Below are 24,099 nucleotides of genomic sequence, written 5' to 3' on the forward strand. Positions count from 1 at the left end.
AATTCCACTCCTCAGATTTTTTCCTTAGGAAATAAAAATATGCAAAGTGTACATATAAGATGTTCTTATCAATGTGATTTATATTTCCAAAAGAATTAATACCATATAAATATCAACTGATTGTGAATTTGTTAAATACATTATCGTATGTCCAAATAACATGAGAGTACACAGCTACATAAAGTCAGTTTCTTGCAAGATATTTAAGGATACATGTTAAGTAGGAAAAGCAGATTTTATTACACAAAATTATACAATTTTGTTTTGATATATGCTTATATTAAAAAATAAGTGATATAAATATATAGAGTCTTGTACACATAATAGCATATTAAGAAACAGATGCCCCATTTAAGGAGTGTGTAAGGGAAGATTCTGTCACAGAATTTTGCAAACTCAGAAAAAGTCAAAATGAAGATAGAATTCAATTCTGAAAGGACAGTAGTTGAAAATAACAATACCTGTGAAAACATTGCCGGAATAGGTTGTTGAGATGATTGTTCGGAAATCATATTGACGTTATACCCCACAACTTTTCCTCTTGCATCATCATCTGCTGGCTTCTCCCAAGATACATTGAGAGAGTATGGTGAGAGCGAGAAGACTGAAGGAGGGGTCATGAATACAGGCGCTATCAATGACAATGACAACAGCAAAACAATGAATGCTGTGCTCACAGGTTTTCAAACTGGATTCACTATTTACTCTACTTTGTGAAAGACCCTGTTCCTTACACACTCTTCTGGTTTTTAAAAACAGAAGAATATACTAGTGTCTATAAAAACGATTCACTTCCTTTATGTTATCTGCAAGGATGTTCTCCATTTTCGTATTACCAGCAAAGATACTTTCCATTTACAAAGTAAAAACCATACAGGAATTTGCTTATCATAAAGATAAATAGCAGATACTTAGGTAGGAAACTATAGGTCTCACGAAGTATTTGAAAGGAGAAGTCTTGGAAACCGAATAACCTAGTCTACAAAGTTTAGAACAAATCATAGGGACGTATTGGATTTCCTAGGTAGAGAAGTATTTCCTTGAGCCAACCTGATATAGCTGGGAGAATATTACTCTTCAGAAAGAAGTCAATCTAAAATGTTCTAAATAACCCCAAAGAAATTTTTAAAGTTTTCAATGGAGTTTGATTGAAATGTTCAGGGTACATACACATATATTCTCCCCCTGCCAACCTTGAGATCTTAATATGGATTTTAAATGTGCTAACCAAAGGTGTATTATCAAAGGACCACATCGCACTTTCATTAGCCAGTGACCCATAAGATGATAAGAGTCCAGCACTGCAGTTTCACCCATTATTTTTCATTTCTGACCTTGACTTTCCCCTTCCAGAACGCCATGGCTCATCACTTGTGCTATCATGGCACTATTATTTGTCCAAGATGGCTGGTAGTCATTAAGAGATGCTCAAGCACAATGCACATTTTATTCATGAAATGATTCCCTTGGACATCAACCTAAAACTACCCTTATCCTCCAACAGTCCTAACCGATCCACTTTAAATCAGGACTTCAGTCTCTTTGGACGTTCACAGACTCAAAGCATAACAAAAGGGCATTTTTTTGTTAAAGGCTCATGACATTTGAAGTGTTTTTAATGTAAAGCATAAGGTGAAGGATTAAAAATGTCTCAATTGCCTTAGCGAAGATATCTTAAGAAAATGAAAAATGTTCACCCTCGTTCCTCACCGTATTGCCCATTGCTTATAAGCACATTTGTGAATTACAGATTTTGATATCCAAGGTTTTGTCATTAGGTACAATCTAATACCTAAACTTTTTTTTTTTTGGAAAGAGAAATAAAAACAAAATCAGATTTGTGAAATTGGTAACATCTCTTTTGTCGAAAATAAATTGTGCTGAACTTGGAGCAAGATAGGACATATGCCAACCCACTTCAGGACTGGAAACCAATTGCTAATTTTCGCAAATGTTCCCAAAAGACTATTACTATAGTTAAGTCATTTTCCCCCTTGAAGTAATGGCTAAAACGTTTATTTTTTTCCCCTAAAACTTACTGCAAGTACTTTACGACCTTAAGTTATTTATGTAACCAACAGATATATTAAAATTTTCCCTTGGCCTATATAAATTTATAATTCTTGCTTTTCCAAATGTACTTTAGTGTTGTTGACTTTCTTTTGAGGCAATATTTTCATTTAGGAGCTTTAAAAGTAGAGTTCAGGAGCTGGCCCCAGGGCCTAGTGGTTAAGTTTGACGCATTCCACTTTGGCGGTCTGGGTTTGGTTCCTTAGTGCGGATCTACACTACTTGGAGGCAGCCATGCTATGGCAGCAACTCACATACAAAGTGGAGGAAAATTGGCAACAGATGTTAGCTCAGGGCGAATCTTCCTCAACAACAACAAAAAAAACCAGTAGAGTTCAAAGCATTGATCTTCACCTGATTCTCCTGTTCTTTCTGAAGTCCAGGCTGAAGACACACTGCCAGCCATATTCACAGCTAAGACTCTAAACTCGTATGTGGTATATGGTTCCAAGCCAGTGACGGTTGTGGTTGTTTGAGGAGGTTTTAATGCATTTTCATTGGCTGATTCTGCAAATGGGTGAGGACTGAGCCAGCCACTGCTCTGAAAAACTTGACGTTCTGCTGACATCATTTCTCCATTAGATTTCAATCTTTTCATGTATAGCTCATATCTTATAATTATTCCTAGAAAAATGAAACAATAAACCAAGATGACTCATCAGACAAATTGACTATTTTGGGGCTGGGGTGGGGTTAGGTCAGTTAAAGAGTGCTGACTTTTCATTATTCTTCTTGCTAGATTACTTGTCCATTTCTTTAGTAATCTACATGGTAGATACTTATAAAACACAACAAACTGATGGATAGATGAATGTCTGAAATACTACCAGAAAGCATATTCATGGGAAAAACAGAACAACAGGGAAAGTGTACAAACACAAAATAACAATAATTTATGATAGGTAAATTCAATCTTTTTCAGGATGAATGGTCATAATTTCGACTAAGATTGGGAATTGGATCCTTGTACCTCTAATTTGTATATTTTCAAATTTGGTGATTTTCATTTGATTATCTGTTTAACATAAGCCCTGTTTGCACAAATATTAGAATATTAAAGTTAATTTCTGAGCCTGCCCTGAAGGCCTAGCAGTTTAAGTTTGGCACACTCTGCTTTGGTGACCCAGGTTTGGTTCCCAGGTGTGGAACCACAACCACGCATCTGTCAGTAGCCATACTGTGGCAGTGGCTCATACAGGAGAACTAGAAGAAACTACAACTATACACAACTATGTACTGGGGCTTTGGAGGGGGGAAAGAAAGAAAAGGCAGAAGATTGGCAACAGGGCGAATCTTCCCCTGCAAAAAATAAAAAATAAATAAAGTTAATTTCTAACTAGTTTTATCAAGTAACTTAAAAAGTCTAAGGAAAAAGGTTTTGCCATAATATGTACATGATATTAATTACTAAAAATCTATGACTGTGCTTCTGGCCTATATAACCAAGGGTTCAATTATATGAACACAAAAATTAACTTAATGGAGTCAGCTAGCTTATATACATATTTTTTGTATTATTTTATATCATTTTCTCACTTAAAAGAGAAAATTTATTGCTTATGGGTGCCCTAACTTCTGACACAGTCAAATATAATGCATTTCATAAATGAGTTTCAAATTAGAAACATCATTTGTGTTGTGGCAGATGTCATTAAGAGCAAAGATAATATTAGCCTTTTAAGGGGCAATTTAAATGAATGGAATTTGTTATTAGATTAAAGAAATAGACTTGTTTTACTAACCAGGACAAATAGTATCTTATCTCTTTAGAAATTGTTTCTCAATTATCATATCCTGCAGTTATAAAAATGAACACAATTGTCAGACTCATTGCACAATTCCAAATGCCTGTAATCTCATTCATGTTTTGCCCAAGAAAGGGAAACTGAGGGCTTGAATTCCTACCGTTGGGTTCCATTGGTGGAGACCACTCTACATGAAGCTCTGTGGCACTGATCGTCCGTACCTCTGGTGGAGCCAGCCTTCGGGGAGGTGCCTGGGCTGTGGTCACTGTAAGGGGCGAACTATGTAAACAGCCCCCACTTGTACATGCCTGTACAGAAAAATGGTACTTGGTGAATGGAACCAGATTCCAGATGGTAGTTGAAGTTTCATGACCTTCATAGGGAACACATGGCTGGATGCCACCTAAAGGAGCACAGGACAGAATATATTTCTCGATAGGACCAGAACGATTGGAAGGTGCAGTCCAGATAAGTGTCACAGAGTCTGAGCTAACAGGAGTGATATAACTCAAGTTCAAGCTTCCTTCTGGGACCCCTGGTCTTGTCCTGTAAGTGACAGCTGCACTCCTTGTTGAACCATGCACATTGGTGGCCTCGATGTAATAGGAATATGAAGTATATGGTGACAGGGCAGTGTCTAAAAAGTACTGAATATCTGAAATGGAAAGAAAAAGAAAGAAAATAGTTACATTCCAAAAAAGTGGTAAGACGTCATTTTTAATTGTTTTCCTACTATATAACGTGACTACATAAGCTACACAATCCACTCTTTTGAATAAATATTTTCATATTTTAAAACTGAGATAAAGCAAATACTGGTTACTTTTATTGTGCAGTAAAATGTAAGAAAGGTGCCTTTTGTAATGAAGAATATTTAGAAGTTTAAGCTCTTGTTTTGTTCTTTATGTTAATACAGTGTTCTTTTTACAGAAGATGTAAGAGAAAGATCTTGCAGTTGTCCGAAACAGGAATAACTATGTTTTCTCTATGTAATCTGTTTGCTTGTTAAGCACTAAAACACTAGGGGCTGGCCCAGTAGTGTAGTGGTTAAGTTCTCACGCTCTGCTTCAGTGGCCTGGGGCTCACAGGTTTGGATCCTGGGCGTGGACCTAGCACTGCTCATCAAGACATGCTGTGGTGGTGTCCCACATAAAGAAGAGGAAGACAAGCACAGATGTTAGCTCAGGGCCAATCTTCCTCACGCACACACAAAAACAAAAAACACTAAAACAGTAGACCAAGGGTTGGCAAACTACTGCCACAGGCCACATCTGTCAACTGGCCAACATCTTGATGGAAACTTTCCTGAATTTCTGTCCCAGGGAAACTGTTAAACTATTAATGTTTCTTGTTGCTTTAAGATACTAAATTTCGGAGACATTTGTTATCAGCAATGGACAATTTGTACAAGGGAAGTCCTGGGTAAGCAGGACATTAGACATGAAGGAGAAGGTAGAAAAAAGAGGTTAAAAAAAAAAGATAGGGAAGGGACATGACCAGGCATGTGCCTGGACTTCCCCTTCTCTAAGGGGACAGTAGCATACTGTAGGATTCTGAAACATGCAAATGCCAGCAAGCAAAGGAGAAACGTTTACAGGCTCCAGCTCAATTATCAAAAAGAAGGCAATGAAGAGTAGGTTTGAAACTGAGAGGCAATAAATTGGTAGCTGGAACAAGTACACACTAAGAAATATTTTATGAGACCATGCTTCTTACGCAAATTCTTGGGAAACATTTCCTAGAGAAGCATATAAAAGTATTGATGTGTTATTTATGATAAGAAATGTTTGAGTAACTCAAGGTGGAATTTCTTAATGGCTTATACTGTTCTAATATTAATTTGTTACATTAATAGGATTCTAATATCAAGTAGCTATTTAAAATAATAGTGATGAAGACCATACAGCAAAATGAGGAAAAAATATAGAATGCAATAGTGCATTTACTTGAATATTACCATGAAAGATAAACTGGAGTACACACTAGTCTAAAACTTTTCTAAAGTGAAATTATTCATTTTACTATAGCACTGGAATTGTGATGCTTTAAGAAAATTTTTTATTTTAAGCTTTCTCGATTGGATATAACTCTTTTATAATAAAAATATATACATACCAAAACCAAAATCACTGTTTAGACAAATGATTATATAAGAACAGCATGAGATTCCCTTTTAGAGATACTAATAATAACAACCAGATATGCTGATTAATTTCCTTCCAAGTATGTTTCATATCAAATATCAAAAAATGTTTTCTCATTGATATCTAATTCTTATCTCTTATATTAGTGAGTTTTTCTATTATGAAATCAACCTGGGAACTCTTACCTTCTGAGAACCTAAGTGAACTGGGAAAATCCAGATTCATGTTCTCCTAATTCCTTACCTCTCCTGCATTGCAAAATTGAAATGGGTTGCACGGCAGAGGGGTGCTGATATTCATTTTTTTAAAAAGTGCACTGAGCATGCTTAAATGGGGTAGCAGTGGGAGAATATTATGAGATTTCAGATTTTATTGGATGTAGAAGAAAGAAAGCTAACTATGAGCTCCCATCACAACATAAATGTAATACATTTATATCCCTTAAGACAAATTCGTCTCACATTTTATTTTAATAGCTTGATGAATCGTCTTTCTTTGACACTAGACTTGATGTTCTAAGAAGCAGAACTGTCTCCTCCTTACTACCCATTGTATTTGTAGTGCATAGTATCAATGTCTGTTAAATCGATCAGTGAAATCGATGAATGAAATTCACTATGCCTCTTTAGAAAAAGTGATATCCTCCATGAGAAGGATTTGCTTGAGATATATTGATAGTAGTTGGTAAATAATTCTATCAATTATTCAAATGACTACTACATTGGTTTGAAATATATTAATTGAACATCATACCTGTTGGTAATAATAGAGTATTGTTGTCACAATGGGAAAATAAGGGAAATTTCTATGTCTATAACAGCCAGTGAGGAGTTACTATCACATATATTTCTGGCATATAATAGGCATTTCAATAAATATTTATTAAGTTAAATTTATCTAGATTCCACATGAGACTAAAAAATTCACAAAATTTGAAAAACAATCATTGAAGCTAGAAAAATGATGGAAAATGCTCTATTTAACATTTCAAAAGACAAAATCTAAAAGATAAAACTAAATATTAATGGTAAATATTCCAAGAGACTGGCATAAGCTTAAACTGGAAGGTGGAAGACATATAACCTGATGATGATTAAAAGAAGTTCAGCAATTTCTGTATGTGTGTAGCATTTGAGAAATGGCATATAATCCCAATAGATCAAAATGTATAAGAACAGTCTGCTTGATAAGTAATTAGAATAATTGTAGAATTAGGATGGCAATATATATTTGAGTAGGAATATTCTATATACCACACATAGTATGAACTAAATAAAAGAATTTGAAAGGGTATAAATAGGATTTCCCTTAATGTTGTCATAACAAAAAAAATAACACTCAGGGTAAAAGAGAACTTATATCAAGCAGATCGCTTTCCTTAGTTAGGATCAGAATTAGCTCTATCTTTCACTCTGAGTTTGGAAAATTGTTCTCTACCACAAACTTCAGACTTTCAGTGCAACATTCATACTCCTTGCCTTGGCACTAATTCATCACGGTCTTGGATACCCACTCTGGTTTGTGGCATTCTCTCTAATGTACCACCCACCAAAGCTACATGGAACTACTCAGATTTCCTGAATGTGCCTTGTTTTCTCATACACTTGCATGTTTTATCATATATGATTTCTTCCCGGAGAATCATTCTTCCTATACTACGATATCTGGCTAATTCAGCTCACGTCACCTCCTTCTTATGAAATTTTCAATGTTCTCAATCACCATTTCTGTCGCCACAGGCATGGTTACCTCCCCACCTCCCAGTACTTCATAAACACTCGAAGTCTACTCTACTTCAACACTGAATACATTATACTGTAATTCTGGTTTACTTCTCTCTCTCTTCTCTCAATAACGAGAACTGTTCCTTCCATCTCCCTATTTCTAGTGGCTCATACAGTTCCTGGTCTGAAGTAAACTCTAAATAAAGATTTATTGAAGGAGTGAATGAATGACTTTTCCATATGAATCCAATCTATTTTTTTAGGAAAGAATATTTAGAGCCTTATAAAAACAGTTGCTTGTCATCTTCTGTTTTCTTTCTCAACACCCTCCTAGATTTTCTGTTTGTTTGTTTCTCTCAGAGGTAACTGACCATCTTACCACTTGCTACAGTGATCCTTTGATGCAGAATGGAATAATAAATGATAGTGATATCAAAGGGAGAAATGAAGGGGCTGGCCTGGTGGCATAGCAGCTAAGTTTACATTCCTCTTCCATGGCCCAGGGTTCGCCAGTTTGGATCCCAAGTGTGGACCTACACACTGCTCATCAACCTATGCTGTGACAGGCGCCCCACATATAAATAGAGGAAGATGGGCACAGATGTTAGCTCAGGGCTAATCTCCCTCAAAAAATAAAAAAAAAATGGTAGAAATGAAATCCCAGGGTTCACACATCATTGTGTAAAACTCTAAACTTCAACCATGTTAATGTCTCTAGGTGATGTTAGCAATGGTCACATGTAGAAATATTTATCCTCTAGTTTCCCTGTGGAAGGATTTTCCTAGAGCAACATTTAAGACTATCTCCCCACTCGTGGCATCCCAAATGAGAAATGATTGAACTGATTGTGAATTGGGGGGTGGGGAAGGGGGGACAGAGCTTGCTCAGATCAGCCCACTAACTTTTCTCTCTTCTAATCTGTCTTCCTGCAGGGGAGAGGGTACACTGTGCAATCTGGCTTTTATCAGTGATTAAAATGATTTTTAATTTTAATTTCCATCTTCATGGCACCTATGTCTAGTTTTCCTTTAGTTTTAAACTCAAGTAGGAAAAAATAATGGGTTCTTGACCATGCCTTAAAACTCCTACTGTGAAAAGAGTGCTATTGCCCACAATAGCTGTTCTCTTCATACCTATGATACAGAAAACACCTACAGGCAAGCCAGATCGGGGCTCCAGGGGAGATGATATTAGGTGCTGATTACGTACAATTCCCAGTGTGCTCACTTGACCTCTACACCTTTCTCTTCTATTTTTGAAAGTTGATTATGCACAAGGGTTGTGAGCATGCAAATTTTGCTTATTTCTTAAAAGTTTATTATTCAGAAACTTTGAAATTATTCTACCACTATTACCATTCTATTACTGGTAACAAATACATTGCAATCTTTAAAGATGAAAACACAAGAGTGTCACGATCTTAGGTTTGAAATTACTGTCCTAGATACTCCCATAGTGCATCAGGAAAGCTAGGAGAAGTTTTTATTCTAACAAGGAATCTATAATGGTCTCAAGCAAAAGATTAAACTTGTTTGGAAGACAACACTATTAATTTTCTTTGAAAAGTTCAGTGATTCTCCACCTATAATTCCAATTGCCTTTATTTAACCCAAAGATTTGTGTTCATCCGACTGAATATAAGTAGTGTTTCCTCTTCATATTACACATGCTCTCCACACACTGAAAATAGAGTAATAAACATGAGGGTATTATTAGAATGATACGAAGTTCTGACAGCATTAACCAATTGTTCTTGCTGTTCAAATGCCATCATGCAGATAATTTTCACATCATTAATTACAGTGATTGTCAAGAAATGCCAGAAGTGGCATTTTTTTAATGAAAAATAAGGTTTTAGGAAATGATACCTTCTTTAATAGGATTATATAAATGTCTGATTAGTGAACGAGTACACATTTATTATGTAAGAAACTGTTATTTGGATTCTATATAAGTGCAATCATGAAAAAGAGCCGGAGTGTTTTATTCACATGTAATTATCTATAAAATAGATCATAATATGTTACTATGGAAAACATCCTCTGGATTGAAGGATATAATTGAAGTTTAATTTTATTATTGAATTAAGCTGTTGGGAAAATAGGGTGATGCTAATGGACAACTTCAGAAAGCATTCAGCCACTGGCACCGTCATCTTCAAAAATCACTTTCCATATTTTTATAAATATTTTCTTCCTCTTCCCTATCACAAAACTTTAAGTTTCAGGACAACTGGGTCATGCTGATATTTGGAAGAAAATAAACATTCTAGTAGCAGGTTTTTAGGAGGCTTTGCCAACATGGCAGATGTAGACAGATGTTCATTTCCCTTCGCAATCTGCATAATAAAGTTCAGAGTCTCCATTAACTTCAGAGAAGACTTAGAGTCCTGAAGAGAGACTTAGAGTTGACAGAAAGTGCTGGACATAATAATGCAGGTGCACATCATACAGAATTAGGTGCAAAATGTAACTTACTAAAACATAGACAAAACAAACCTGTATGCGATGCCAAAGTTTGAAACAAATCAGTGTGTTAAAACAAGGCATCCTCCTAACCATTTTAAGGAAGATTATGGAACTTCAGTGTTTCGACATAGCTTTATATACTTTTCTCACTAATTAAGCATGTGAAACAGAATTTGGAAACTTGGGTATTAAACACAGAGAAGGAAACGGAAATTTGAATTGGAATCACTGTTCCAATGTTTCTTAAACCAGGTTCTTAAAGCAGTTTGCAGCTAAACATGACTAGAAGCAAAAATCAGAGACGACAGAGCTGGAAAAATGTCAAAATTTCTATTCATTCTGTCTTTAGGGAAACTGTATCTAAAAGATCTGAGTAAATGTTTCCAAAGACAGTGGGTCTCGATAGTTTGCTCTCTACAAGCTCTTTTAAAAATCTTCATAAAATTTACAAATGCCAAGAGAGTCTTGGTGGTTTGCTCACATCCTTCCTCTTCCAGTTTAAGTTCATGTTATGTTCTGTCTCTGTGAAAATAGCAATATTGCATAAAATTACATTATTTGCTTAAATATTAGTATTCTGGTTCCGCTTTTTTAAAAGTCCATTTTTAACTTGAGAATTTTAAAAGTTGAACCCATCGTAATGGAAATATTTGATAAATTTTCTATAATCCTTTTACCTAGGGAAGACTATCTACCAGTTTATTGTAAGTCTTCAGTATTTTTATATACATTTAAATTAAAATATAACTCACAGATTATTTTAATTACCTGAAACAATACATCAGAAACATTTTCCATCCATTGAAACATAAACTGAGTTATCATTTTATAAGATATTACGCCCCACAATTTACTTAACAACGTACAGGATTCTATCATGCCATGGACTTATTGAAAGTTTTTTGAATGTCTAAATCTTTCCAATATTTTGCTAATACAAATAGTGTAGGTATGGACATCTTTTGTGATTTTGTGTCCATTTATGAGTACCTTTTGAGAAAAACTTTCTAAGGTAGGTTTGCTGAGTCAAATGGTATGCAAAAGGCTAAGGTTTTTCAAAAATTTTAATTTATTCTGCATGAAAAGTTGTACCAATGAACCCAAATAGATAGTCCAGCAGTTTATGTTAAGTTCCAGCTCTTCCATAGCCTCATCAGTGCTGAATAGGATCATTGTTTTTTGATAAGCATTAAAGGCTTATCAAATAATAAGCACCTGATTTTTATTGCATTTCTTTGATTACTAGTGAGATTTGGAATTTTCTCTCTGCTTGAAACACTCTGCCGAGACAGAGGAAACCACAACATCTATCTTCAGTGTCAAAGAAATTAACTAATGTATCAGTTCTCAGAATATTATATCTTTCCATCACCAAACCTTGAAACTCACTGTATGGGTATTGATCTTCAGTTGTGTAGATTTCAAAACCATCCCTGAATAAACCATAAGTAAGCCGGTGGGCATTTGGAGAATCAGGTGGACTCCACGAAAGACTGATAGCAGAAGAACTTTGCACTTGTCCTCTGGGTGGAGGTTGCTGTGATGGAGCTAAAGTACAACGGAGAGAGCATTTATTAGCAAAGGCAATCAAAAAGCACACGAGTAAACTGAAGTAAGATATCCAGCAAAGAGGTCTTTCTGATTCAGGATTACTTAATCAAGAAGACATGTGGTTTACCAAGACATTAATAAACAAAGGGTAGACATCATGAGTTCTCTAAAACAAAGCTTTTTATCTAAAAGCATAAAACAAATTTGTAGGTCAACACAGCTGACATAAATATGGTTGGAGGAAGAACCCACAAAAGTTTACATTAAGTATTTCTTTGTCTTTTTTTGAGAAACTACCCCAGGATGCATAACATTTATTTTCTACCTAATTAAAAGTCGATATACACAAGTTCTGTTGAAACCTGAAATTTAAGTAGCTCAATTTTTGGATTTTTAAAAGGAAGTTTTCCATTCCACTGAGCACAATGTCTCATCTTGTTTCACAGAGCCCAGTGTAAAAGAAAAATAATAATTGGTGATACAAACAGTTATGGATGTTAAATAGTCTAAATATTAGCAAGAAAGAGTTTGAATGTATGATGTGAATACACTCACACCTGTTACAGGTGCTATAATTGCTCACAACATCTGTTAAAAGTGCTATTATTGTTAGAAGTAATATGATTGCTTCCATCAGGCACATAAGAGCATTCATTTCACCATTTTAGTGATATTTTGTATAATTTAAATATATGCCATGAAAACATTGTCTCTTATCACAGTATAGTTACTTTAGTCTCCCTATCTTTGAGAATAACCCTTTCTTTTTCTCCCCAGAGTACATAAGGGTAAAGGAGAAAAATAAAGTCTAACTATTTTTTAAGGACAATCAACCACCAGTTTATTTACCCTCTTCTGGTTTAACAAGATGTATAATTCTGCATCCATTTAGAGAAGTATATTCTAATCAGACTTTCTTACTAAATAAGATATCAAAGGTACAGATTGCTGTGTTAACTTATTTTTTAAACCATTAATCTTTTGATTAATTTTTTTTAAATCACGAATCAATCAAATAATTATCAATATTTTTATATGAAATATATGAAGTCACCAGGTGACAGACAAGATTTCAGGAGAAAAGAGAGAGCACACTCAAATTAAATCATTTAATAAAGAGCTTAATAAAGAAACTATTTGCAAAAGGACGGGCAAAGTGTAAGAAAAAAATGGAGTGATACTCTGGAATATGGTAAAGGCAGAGCTCTTTTACTATTTGTGTGAGGGATCCTCAAGACCACCCCCAGTTTCAACGACTCACAAGGAAGACTCACAGGGCTTATCATATAGTCCTACTCATGGCTAAGATTGATTACAGCAGAAGGATACAGAGTAGAATCAACAAAGAGAAAAGTGAAGCCCAGAGGAAACCAGGCACACGCTTCCAGGCACACAGGATGTGCTTAATCCCCAGCAATGTGCTGTGAAAACGTGTGGGATGTTGCCACCCAGGCAAGCTTATTAGAAACTCAGTGCCCAGGACTTGAATTGGGGGATGTTCGTGTGCCAGCCTCTGTCTGGCACATATTCAAATTCCAGATTCCCAGAAGCAAAGCAGGTGTTAAGCATAAACCACATAGTCTGTGCAAAATTTAAGGGACAGTGAGTCACTCACATGAGTGCTGAGGATGGTGGGAATGCTCACAAAATCCAGGTTCCCAGAGGCCAGGCAAAGGCCAACTTTGCAGGCTGGTCTTTCTAAAGATAAGCAGTCAGGCCTGCTCTGTTAACATCTTCTACACACTATCCTCAGCTGGTAGGGGCACAGCACTCAAGGATTGAAAGGGCCCTATGGGGAGCATCCCTTAACAGGAGGTGTGGCCACTCATACAAGGATCCAGCCAACTCAAGGCCACTCCTACACCAAGACAGGGATCTGGGGATTAAATAGTCCAACTTCCCTTTCCGTCACCCTCCAGATGACTGGTGGCCTCCTGCTCATAGCTGAACTGAAAGTCAGAAGGCAAGGGAGCATGCTGATGCAGACCATATAGAGTCTTGGGGGATAAAGCAGGGTGGGCAAGCATGGAGCAGAAAAATGAAGTTATCCTGCACCCCAGGCAAAGATTTCCAACCAAGAGCTATTACTAATTCATCAGTACTCATGAGGGATACACTCCATTTTAAAGACACGATATTATCCATTAATAACATCTTAAGAAAGTAAGTATTTCAGGAGCACTGAATTGGAAATACATAAAATTCCATATATTATGCATAAGTTCTTAAAGACAAGGTCTCTAATCCCATGGAAGATAATATTGATGTCATATTCTTAAAGAAAAATATTCAAACTTGATGGACTCTCACTCTTCCCCTTTTATTTATCTTTTTTCTCCTTTGGAATTTGCATTGTCATATTAAAAGTCTAATTGTCCATATGCTTATTTAGATACAAAAACAAGAATAGTAACAATCTGAGATTCCAGATAGGCAAAATGGCGGGGTGAGCTGACCCGGGATTCTCTCCCCTCCAAAATACAACAAAAGATTGGAAGAACTGAATTTCAGAGAATAAACATAATGCCAGCTCATTAGAGACCTACAATACCAAGAAGGTGGAGATCATAAACCTAGCTTTACACCTTCGGAGGTGCTGGAACTGTAGGAGAGGACATCGCTCCCTCCCCTAGAGTCTGCAATCACTGCGGCGCAGGTCGGGAAGGAGCGGGGGAGGGGCCGCGCGACCGGGGATCATCCAGGACTCCTGCCGCTGATTCAGTGGAGACCCGCTGACGGGGGGAAAGCTTCCGTCTGCCGGGACCCTATAAATCAAGGGCCTTGGGAGACCAGAGAACAGAACTGATCTGAACCCAGACCGGCATGTGTGAGTAACAGCCCCTCCCCCCCCCCCCCCCCCCCCCCCCCCCCCCGGCAAAGCCAGTGGGTGCAGCCATCTTGCCCCAAGGCGGAGAGCTCATAACATGCGGCTCTTGACCCCCCATCTAGTGGCGACAGGCTATAACTGCTACTGAATTCTACCACCATGCGAAAAAACCACTCCTCTATTATCCAGCAATTTATAAAAGCCCCAGACCAGAAGGAAAACAATAAAAACATAGAATTAAGTCCTGAGGACTTCGAAATGGGTAAACTAAGTGATAATGAGTTCAGAGTAGCTATAATCAAAAAACTCAATGAGGTAGAGAGAAAGATAGAGAAACAAGCCGAGTTCTGGAGTTACTTCACAAAAGAGACTGAAATCATAAAGAAGAATCAAACAGAATTACTTGAGATGAAAAACACAATGGACCATATAAAACAGAATACAGATTCCCTGAATGCCCGTGTAGACAACATAGAGGAGAAAATTAGCATAATCGAAGATAGACAGGCTGAATGGCGCCAGACAGAGGAAGAATGAGAACTAAGAATTTAAAAAAATGAGGAAAATCTCCGAGAGATAATGGATTCAATGAGGAGTAAGAACACAAGGATCATAGGAATTCCAGAGAATATGGAAAAGGAAAATGGAGCAGAAAGTGTGCTTAACGAAATTATTGAAGAGAACTTCCCAAATCTAGGGATCGACGGAAAATGTGTGCAGAGGAGGGTTTTAGATCTCCTAGATTTGTCAATGTAAAAAGACCTAGTGCAAGGCACATAGTAGTAAAGTTGGCAAAAAGGAAAGATAAGGAAAGAATACTCAGGGAAGTAAGAAAAAAAAAGAGAATAACCTATAAAGGAGCCCCTATCAGACTGTCAGTGGATTTCTCTACAGAAACCCTACAAGCTAGGAGAGAATGGAGTGACATATTCAAAGCTTTAAAGGATAAAAATCTTCAGCCAAGAATACTCTATCCAGCAAGAATTTCCTTCAGATATGAGGGAGAAATTAAACCTTTTCCAGAAAAACAAAAGTTAAGGGAATTTGTAACCAAAAGCCCTCCATTACAAGAAATCCTCAAGAAGGCCCTCATACCTGAAAAAAGAAAAAAGGGAGAAAGGGGACACAATCCACAGACTAGGGAGACCAATGGATAGAACCAGAACAGGATAGCAAATATTCAATTATAGCATTAGGGTAAAGGTAAGGAAACTACCAAAACAAGGATGATCTTAGCACTCTAACTACCAATTAATAAGACGAGTTGGAATAAAAAGTGAAAATAATTATTTAGGAGGGGAAGAGCAAAGGGTCTAAATCAGTATTGGTCAAGTAAGTAAGAGACCACCAGAGAATAGACTATATTATACACAAGATTCTAAATACAAATTTCAAGGTAGACACTAAAATAAAGTACAGAACAGAGTCACAAATCATAAATAAGGAAAAATCTAAGAAACCCAGCATAAGAAATTGCAGTATTAAATGGGTAGTCTAAAGCAAACAGGAAAAGAAATGCAGGAAAACAAGATAATGAGCGACAGATTAACAGCACTAAGTCCACATGCATCAATAATCACTCTCAATGTGAACGGATTGAACTCTCCAATAAAAAGACACAGAGTGGTAAAATGGATTAAAGAACACGATCCAACAATTTGTTGCCTCCAGGAAACACACCTCAGCCCCAAGGACAAACACAGACTCAGGGTGAAGGGGTGGAGGACAATACTTCAAGCAAATAGCAAGGAAAAAAAGGCAGGTGTTGCAATTCTCATATCAGACCAAGTGGATTTCAAAATAAGACAGGTAAAGAGAGACACAGAGGGCAATATATAATGATCAAAGGGACACTTCATCAAGAAGAAATAACGCTTATAAATATCTATGCACCCAACACAGGAGTACCAAGATTCATAAAGCAACTATTAACAGACCTAAAGGAAGATGTTAAAAACAACACAATAATAGTAGGGGACCTCAACACCCCACTCACATCAATGGACAGATCATCCAGACAGAAAATCAACAAGGAAATAGTGGAGCTAAATGAAAAACGAAAACAATTGGACTTAATAGACATATATAGATCACTTCACCCTGAAAGAGCTGAATACACATTCTTCTCAAGTGCACATGGAACATTCTCTAGGATAGACCATATGTTGGGAAACAAGGCAAGCCTCTACAAATTTAAAAAAATTGAAATAATAACAAGCATCTTCTCAGATCATAGCGCTATAAGGCTAGAAATTAATTACAAGAAAAAAGCTGAGAAAGGCACAAAGATGTGGAGACTAAACAACACACTACTGAACAAGCAATGGATCATTGAAGAAATTAAAGAAGAAATAAAAAAATACCTGGAAACAAATGAAAATGGTAGCATGCCATACCAACTCATATGGGATACAGCAAAAGCTGTATTAAGAGGAAAATTCATCGCAATACAGGCACATCTTAACAAACAAGAAAAATCCCAAATAAGCAACCTTAAAGCACACCTAACTGAACTAGAGAAAAAAGAACAAATGAAGCCCAAAGTCAGCAGAAGGAGAGAAATGATAAAAATCAGAGCAGAAATAAATACTATTGAAATGAAAAAGGCAGTAGAAAGGATCAATGAGACAAAGAGCTGGTTTTTTGAGAAGATAAATAAAAATGACAAACCACTAGCCAGACTTACAAAGAAAAAAAGAGAGAAAGCTCAAATAAACAAAATCAGAAATGAGCGAGGAGAAATAACAACAGACTCTGCAGAAATACAACAGATTATAAGAGAATACTACAAAAAACTATATGCCAACAGAATGGATAACCTAGAGGAAATGGATAAATTCTTGGACTCCTACAATCTCCCAAAGCTCACTCAAGAAGAGGCAGACAATTTGAACAGACCAATCACAAGGAAAGAAATTGAAACAGCAATCAAAAACATGCCAAAGAATAAAACCCCAGGACCAGATGGCTTTCCTGGGGAATTCTATCAAACTTTCAGAGAGGATTTAATACCTATCCTTTTCAAGCTATTTCAAAAAATTAGGGAATATGGAACACTTCCTAATACATTCTATGAGGCCAACATCACGCTGATACCAAAACCTGACAAGGACACCACAAAAAAAGAGAACTACAGGTCAATATCACTGATGAACATAGACGCAAAAATTCTAAACAAAATTTTGGTAACCAGAATTCAGCAATTCATCAAAAGAATCATACATCATGATCAGGTGGGATTCATACCAGGGACACAGGGATGGTTCAACATCCGCAAATCAATCAATGTGATACACCACATCAACAAACTGAGGAATAAAAGCCACATGATCATCTCAATAGATGCAGAGAAGGCATTTGACAAGATCCAACAGCCATTTATGATAAAAACTCTGAACAAAATGGGCATAGAAGGAAACTACCTCAACATAATAAAGGCCATATACGACAAACCCATAGCCAACATCATACTCAATGGGCAAAAACTGAACGCCATCCCCCTGAAAACAGGAACGAGACAAGGATGCCCTCTATCACCACTCTTATTTAACATAGTACTGGAGGTCCTGGCCAGAGCAATCAGGCAAGAAAAAGGAATAAAAGGAATCCAAATAGGGAGGGAAGAAGTGAAACTCTCGCTGTTTGCAGACGACATGATCTTATATATAGAAAACCCCAAAGAATCCATTGGAAAACTGTTAGAAGTAACCAACAATTACAGCAAAGTTGCAGGGTATAAAATCAATTTGCATAAATCAGTAGCATTTCTATACTCCAGTAATGAACCAACAGAAAAAGAACTCAAGAATACAATACCATTCACAGTCGCAACAAAAAGAATAAAATACCTTGGGGTAAATTTAACTAAGGAAGTGAAGGACCTATATAATGAAAATTACAAGGCCTTTCTGAGAGAATTGGATGACGACATAAGGAGATGGAAAGACATTCCATGTACATGGATTGGAAGAATAAACATAGTTAAAATGTCCGTTCTACCTAAAGCAATCTATAGATTCAACGCCATCCCAATCAGAATCCCAGTGACATTCTTTACAGAATTAGAACAAAGAATCCTAAAATTCATATTGGGCAACAAAAGACCCCGAATTTCTAAAGCAATCCTGAGAAAAAAGAACAAAACGGGAGGCATCACAATCCCTGACTTCAAAACATACTACAAAGCTACAGTAATCAAAACAGCATGGTACTGGTACAAAAACAGGTGCACAGATCAATGGAACAGAATTGAAAGCCCAGAAATAAAACCACACATCTATGGACAGCTTATCTTTGACAAAGGAGCTGAGGGCATACAATGGAGAAAAGAAAGTCTTTTCAACAAATGGTGCTGGGAAAACTGGAAAGCCACATGTAAAAGAATGAAAATTGACCATTCTTTTTCACCATTCACCAAAATAAACTCAAAATGGATTAAAGACCTAAAGGTGACACCTGAAACCATAAGGCTTCTGGAAGAAAAAGTAGGCAGTACACTCTTTGACATCAGTATTAAAAGGATCTTTTTGGACACCATGCCTTCTCAGAGAAGGGAAACAATAGAAAGAATAAACAAATGGGACTTCATCAGATTAAAGAGCTTCTTCAAGGCACATGAAAACAGGATTGAAACAAAAAACAACCCACTAACTGGGAAAAAATGTTTGCAAGTCATATATCTGACAAAGGCTTAATATCCTTAATATATAAAGAACTCTCGCAACTCAACCACAAAACATCAAACAACCCAATCAAAAAATGGGCTGGAGACACGAACAGACATTTCTCCAAAGAAGATATACTGATGGCCAATAGGCACATGAAAAGATGCTCATCATCGCTGATCATCAGGGAAATGCAAATCAAAACTACACTAAGATACCACCTTACACCCGTTAGAATGACAAAAATATCTAAAACTAATAGCAACAAATGTTGGAGAGGTTGCAGAGAAAAAGGAACCCTCATACACTGCTGGTGGGAATGCAAACTGGTGCAGCCACTATGGAAAACAGTATGGATATTCTTCAAAAAACTAAAAATAGAACTACCATACGATCCAGCCATCCCACTACTGGGTATTTATCCAAAGAGCCTGAAGTCAGCAATCCCAAAAGTCCTGTGCACCCCAATGTTCATTGCAGCACTGTTTACAATAGCCAAGATGTGGAAGCAACCTAAGTGCCCATCAACAGACGAATGGATAAAGAAGATGTGGTACATATATACAATGGAATACTACTCAGCTGCAAAACAGAACAAAATCATTCCATTTGCAATAACATGGATGGACCTTGAGAGAATTATGTTAAGTGAAATAAGCCAGCGAGAGAAGGATAATTTGTGTATGACTCCACTCATATGAGGAATTTAAAATTATGGACTAAGAACAGTTTAGTGGATACCAGGGGAAAGGTGGGGGGGGGGTGGGCACAAAGGGTGAAGTGGTGCACCTACAACATGACTGACAAACATTAATGTACAACTGAAATTTCACAAGATTGTAACCTATCAATAACTCAATAAAAAAAAAGAGTAGTAACAATCTCAAAATGACACATGAAAAGAGAATTATTTCCAAACAGCACCTTAGTTTTTTGAATGCAAGGATTTTCCATATTTGAAATGGCCACTTTGATTGGTAGAACACTGATGATACATTTGATCTTTCAGTGAATTTTAATTTAGGGCTTTAAATCCTGTTGTTCTGTATGTCTATCATTATAACCACAAAGATTCACAAACCGTCTTATTTATAGCACTCCCAAAGAGCCTTGTAATCCATGGCAATTTAATATTTTTAGTGAAGATTAGTGGTTACATTAAAACTCTGCATGCTATCAGGAGCACAACAGATTTCAGAGTTAGAGCAATCAAAATTGACCTTCAGACTATTTCCTAAGACAGCAAAATACTTTATGGATGAGTGAAGAGAGAGAGATGTTTCAGTCCCATGTCAAAGGGTGCAGAAAATGATTTGCATTACATGAAAATTTCCTCAGCAACAAATGCACTCACACACACACATACACACATAGGTTCTTTCAAGTGTTTAAAGTTTACTCGTCTTGACCGTCTCTAACCACAATCTCATTCAACTTCACAGCATAAATGACTAGTGCCTGTTTGACATCTAAATGAGAATTTTCATAGACTTGAAGGTTTAGATGGTTCAATATCACTCTAAGAATAAATATTATGAAATTCTGGGCATGAGATAACTCGAAACCACTTTATGTGCTGAAAGTAGAATTCTGCGAAAGTGGTCACATATTCATTCATCAAAATGGCCAAGAATGGTCCTTGTCTATGACAGACTCTGTTTTAAGGAAAGAAATTATAATATTGTGACTGCACATTGGTTTGGGAGCACTGAGCTTTAAGCTCGACTTAGAAACTTTGGTAATTGTATGATTGTGGTCAAATTTCGACTGGACTCTCTGAGTCTTTCCTCATTTTTAGTAAGAGGTTGATAATGTCTACCCCTCAGGGTTATTCTGAGGATAAAATGAGTGTATGTGTGTGTGTGCGTGTGTGTATTTTTCTTAGGTAATTATTCAGTTAATATAAACTTCTTTCTCTCTACTTTCAAAATATGTAGCAAGACCTCCTTGATTCTTACATCCAAGAATTGTAAAGGGCTTCTTTGGCAATAGGTACACACAAATATTACCTTCTAATGGGAAAATTATACTCTATCTTAATATCCTAATCAGAAACTGATCACATACACATCTTGCAGGGAATTCATAAGTCAAATGCCAGAAAGACATTGGAGAACACATAGTTTAACGTGAAAGGAACAAGGAACAGAAATAACATCTTGGATTTATACTACAGATTGTCTGAGTACATGGGGAAAATGGATGATGCTTTCCTTTTTCAAAACTAAAACCAGATGATGAGATAACATATAGCAATGATGGCTGGAGGGCACTCCAAACATCTGAATTCTTTGTGAGAGTCTCATTCTGCTAAAAGAAAGGTGCTGTGAATTTGTGAACTGTATTCTTAATAATTACAACCAAGAGAAAACAGTGATGAGAACTACTGATCTGGATCTGATTGCACTCATCAGGTGATTGGTTGGAACAGGGAAGAACTGGAAGATTAGGTAAAACATTCTGTGTGGGTGTGTGTGTTTGTGTGTGTCTTGCTCGCACTCGCTTTTAGGAAAGGCTGGGAGTGCTGTGCCTATGAAGATCAGTGGCTAGACTTCCTCTATCTTTTTGCTTTGCCATCCTTAGAAGATGATCCTTGTGTACATGGTCCCAAGTAGATCACCACCAGGTCCACATGCAATTCAGCAGAAAGGTAAAAGGAGAGATGTAAGACATGCCCTGTGCCCGCGAGGGCACAACTCTGGACTCTCATACATCACTTTTGCCCACATCATTTCAGCCAGAAGTTTAGTGACAACGTAATACAAGAGAAGATGTGGCCATGAACTCAGCTCTAAATTCTATTAATGTGAAACAAGTGGATGATGACTATTGAGAACAACTTAAAAGTCTTCCACAGATGAGATTAAAAAATAAAACAATATCTAGAAAATTATAAGAGCCATCTAAAATGAAAAAAAGTGATTAGGATGTTTCTAGTTAAGCCAGCATGAAGAGTTTAGTGATATAAAATCATCAAATCATCAAAATAACCATTTCTGGGAGCTCTAAATCAACCAGAGGCAGACAACAAATTGAGAACGTTTATTCTTGACAAACTGGTAGAGCTTTGAAGAGGAACAGCAAGAGTCTGTGACCTTTTTGTATGGAGTGGTTCCCTAACTTCCAGTTCCATAGTCAAGTATATTAGTTTTACCAGAGAAGGGTTGGCTAGAAATATCAGCAGCTTTGGTACCATAGGGGACTGACACTTGATTTGGGTTTGGGGACAGAATTCATAGCTTTGCCATCTAAAAGTGGCAGACTCATTTGGGAACAATGAGAAAAATCCACAGATTTGCTAGCTTGAGGATGTACTCCCAGCTGGGTCAAGTGGTGAACAATATGATTTATTCAATTCAAAGAACAGAGAAAAAGAGATTGCACAAAAAAGAACAGAGCCTCAGAGATCTGTGAAAAAATGTCAGATGTACCATGCACCAGCATACATGTAATGGGAGCTCCAAAAGGAAAGAAAAGGCAGAGAAAGGAGCAAAAACGTTTTGAAGAAATACTAGCCCAAACTTCCCTAAGTCAATGAAAAACATTTATCTATAGTTCTGAAAAGCACAATGAGTCTAAGTAGGATATACACAAAGATATTCACAGCTAGAGATAGCATAGTCAAAGAGCTGAAAGACAAAGGTAAAATCTTGAAAGCAGTAAGAGAAAAACCACTCACACACAGTCAAAGAAAAATACAATTAAAGGCTGAGAGGAACAAGGGAGCCAGAGGTAGTAGAATGACATATTTAAAGTCCTAAAAGAAAAAAAAATACTTGTTACCAAGAATTCTATATCTAGAAAAACTAGCCTTCCAAAACAAGTAAAATAAAGGTACTCCCAAATAATTTTTAAAAATGAATCTCAGAGAATTCACTGTTAGCGAGTAGCCCTACAAGAAATACTAAAGAAATCCATCAGGCTAAAAGGAAATGACATAGAGAGTAAACTAAATCATAAGAAGGTAGGAAGAACATCAGGAATGGTAAATATATAAGTAAACATTAAACACTGTGTATGTGTGTTAGGTATTCATATTCTGTTGTCTTCTCTCAAATCAGTTTTTAAAAACTTATTGTTTAAAACAATAATTATAATTATATTAGTATAATGGGTTTATTATATATACATGCATATACATACACATATACACATATACATAATTATAACACAAAGATGTGGAAGGGAAAAGAGCAATATCAGAGCATAGTTGCTATACTTTACTAGAATTAAGTCGATAAAAACTTGAAGTAGACAGAAAATGAAGAGGTATATTCTAATTCTTAGAGCAATCGTTAACAAAATAACATAAAAATGTAGATTAAAAGTCAACACAGTATGGTAAACTGATTTTCAACAAGATTGCCAAGTACCAAGGAACTGAATACTCTTTTCAACAAATGGTGCTGATACAACTGGATGGCCACAGTCAAAGGAACAAAACTGGAGCCTTAGCTCACATCATATATAAAAATTAATTCAAAATGGATCAAAGACCTAAGTGTAAGACCTAAAACTATAAAACTCTTATCAGAAAACATAGGGTAAATTTCATAACTTTGGATTTGGCAATGGTTTCATAGCTATGACACCAAATGCACAAGCAACAAAAGAAAAAATTGATAAATTGGACTTCATCAAAATGAAAAACGTCTATGCTTCAAATGACACTATCAAGAAAGTTTAAGGACAGCCCACAGAACAAGAGAAAACATTTGTAAATCATATAGCTAATAAAGGACTTTTACCCAGAATATATAAAGAACAATTACAATTAAAGACAAACAACTCAATTTAAAAATGGTCAAGCTACTTAAATAGACATTTCTCCAAAGAAGATATAAAAATGGCCAATGAGCACAGGAAAAGATGCTTAAAATCATTAGTCATCAGGAAAATGTAAAT

General features: G+C 36.4%; 1 protein-coding gene across 1 annotated transcript in view; it reads right to left on the reverse strand.

Annotated features, from left to right (window-relative positions):
- The window catches only part of USH2A (usherin), a 743,449-nt gene that overhangs the window by 520,369 nt on the left and 198,981 nt on the right, over positions 1–24,099 (reverse strand). The window contains exons 16-19 of the mRNA XM_070501449.1: positions 11,542–11,700; positions 3,976–4,470; positions 2,425–2,694; positions 462–631 (exon numbers count right to left, since the gene is read on the reverse strand). Coding sequence (XP_070357550.1) covers positions 462–631; positions 2,425–2,694; positions 3,976–4,470; positions 11,542–11,700 — 1,094 coding nt within the window. The remainder of the gene's footprint in view (positions 1–461; positions 632–2,424; positions 2,695–3,975; positions 4,471–11,541; positions 11,701–24,099) is intronic.

Source organism: Equus asinus, chromosome 30 (assembly GCF_041296235.1).
Source record: "Equus asinus isolate D_3611 breed Donkey chromosome 30, EquAss-T2T_v2, whole genome shotgun sequence".
Lineage (NCBI taxonomy): Eukaryota > Metazoa > Chordata > Mammalia > Perissodactyla > Equidae > Equus > Equus asinus.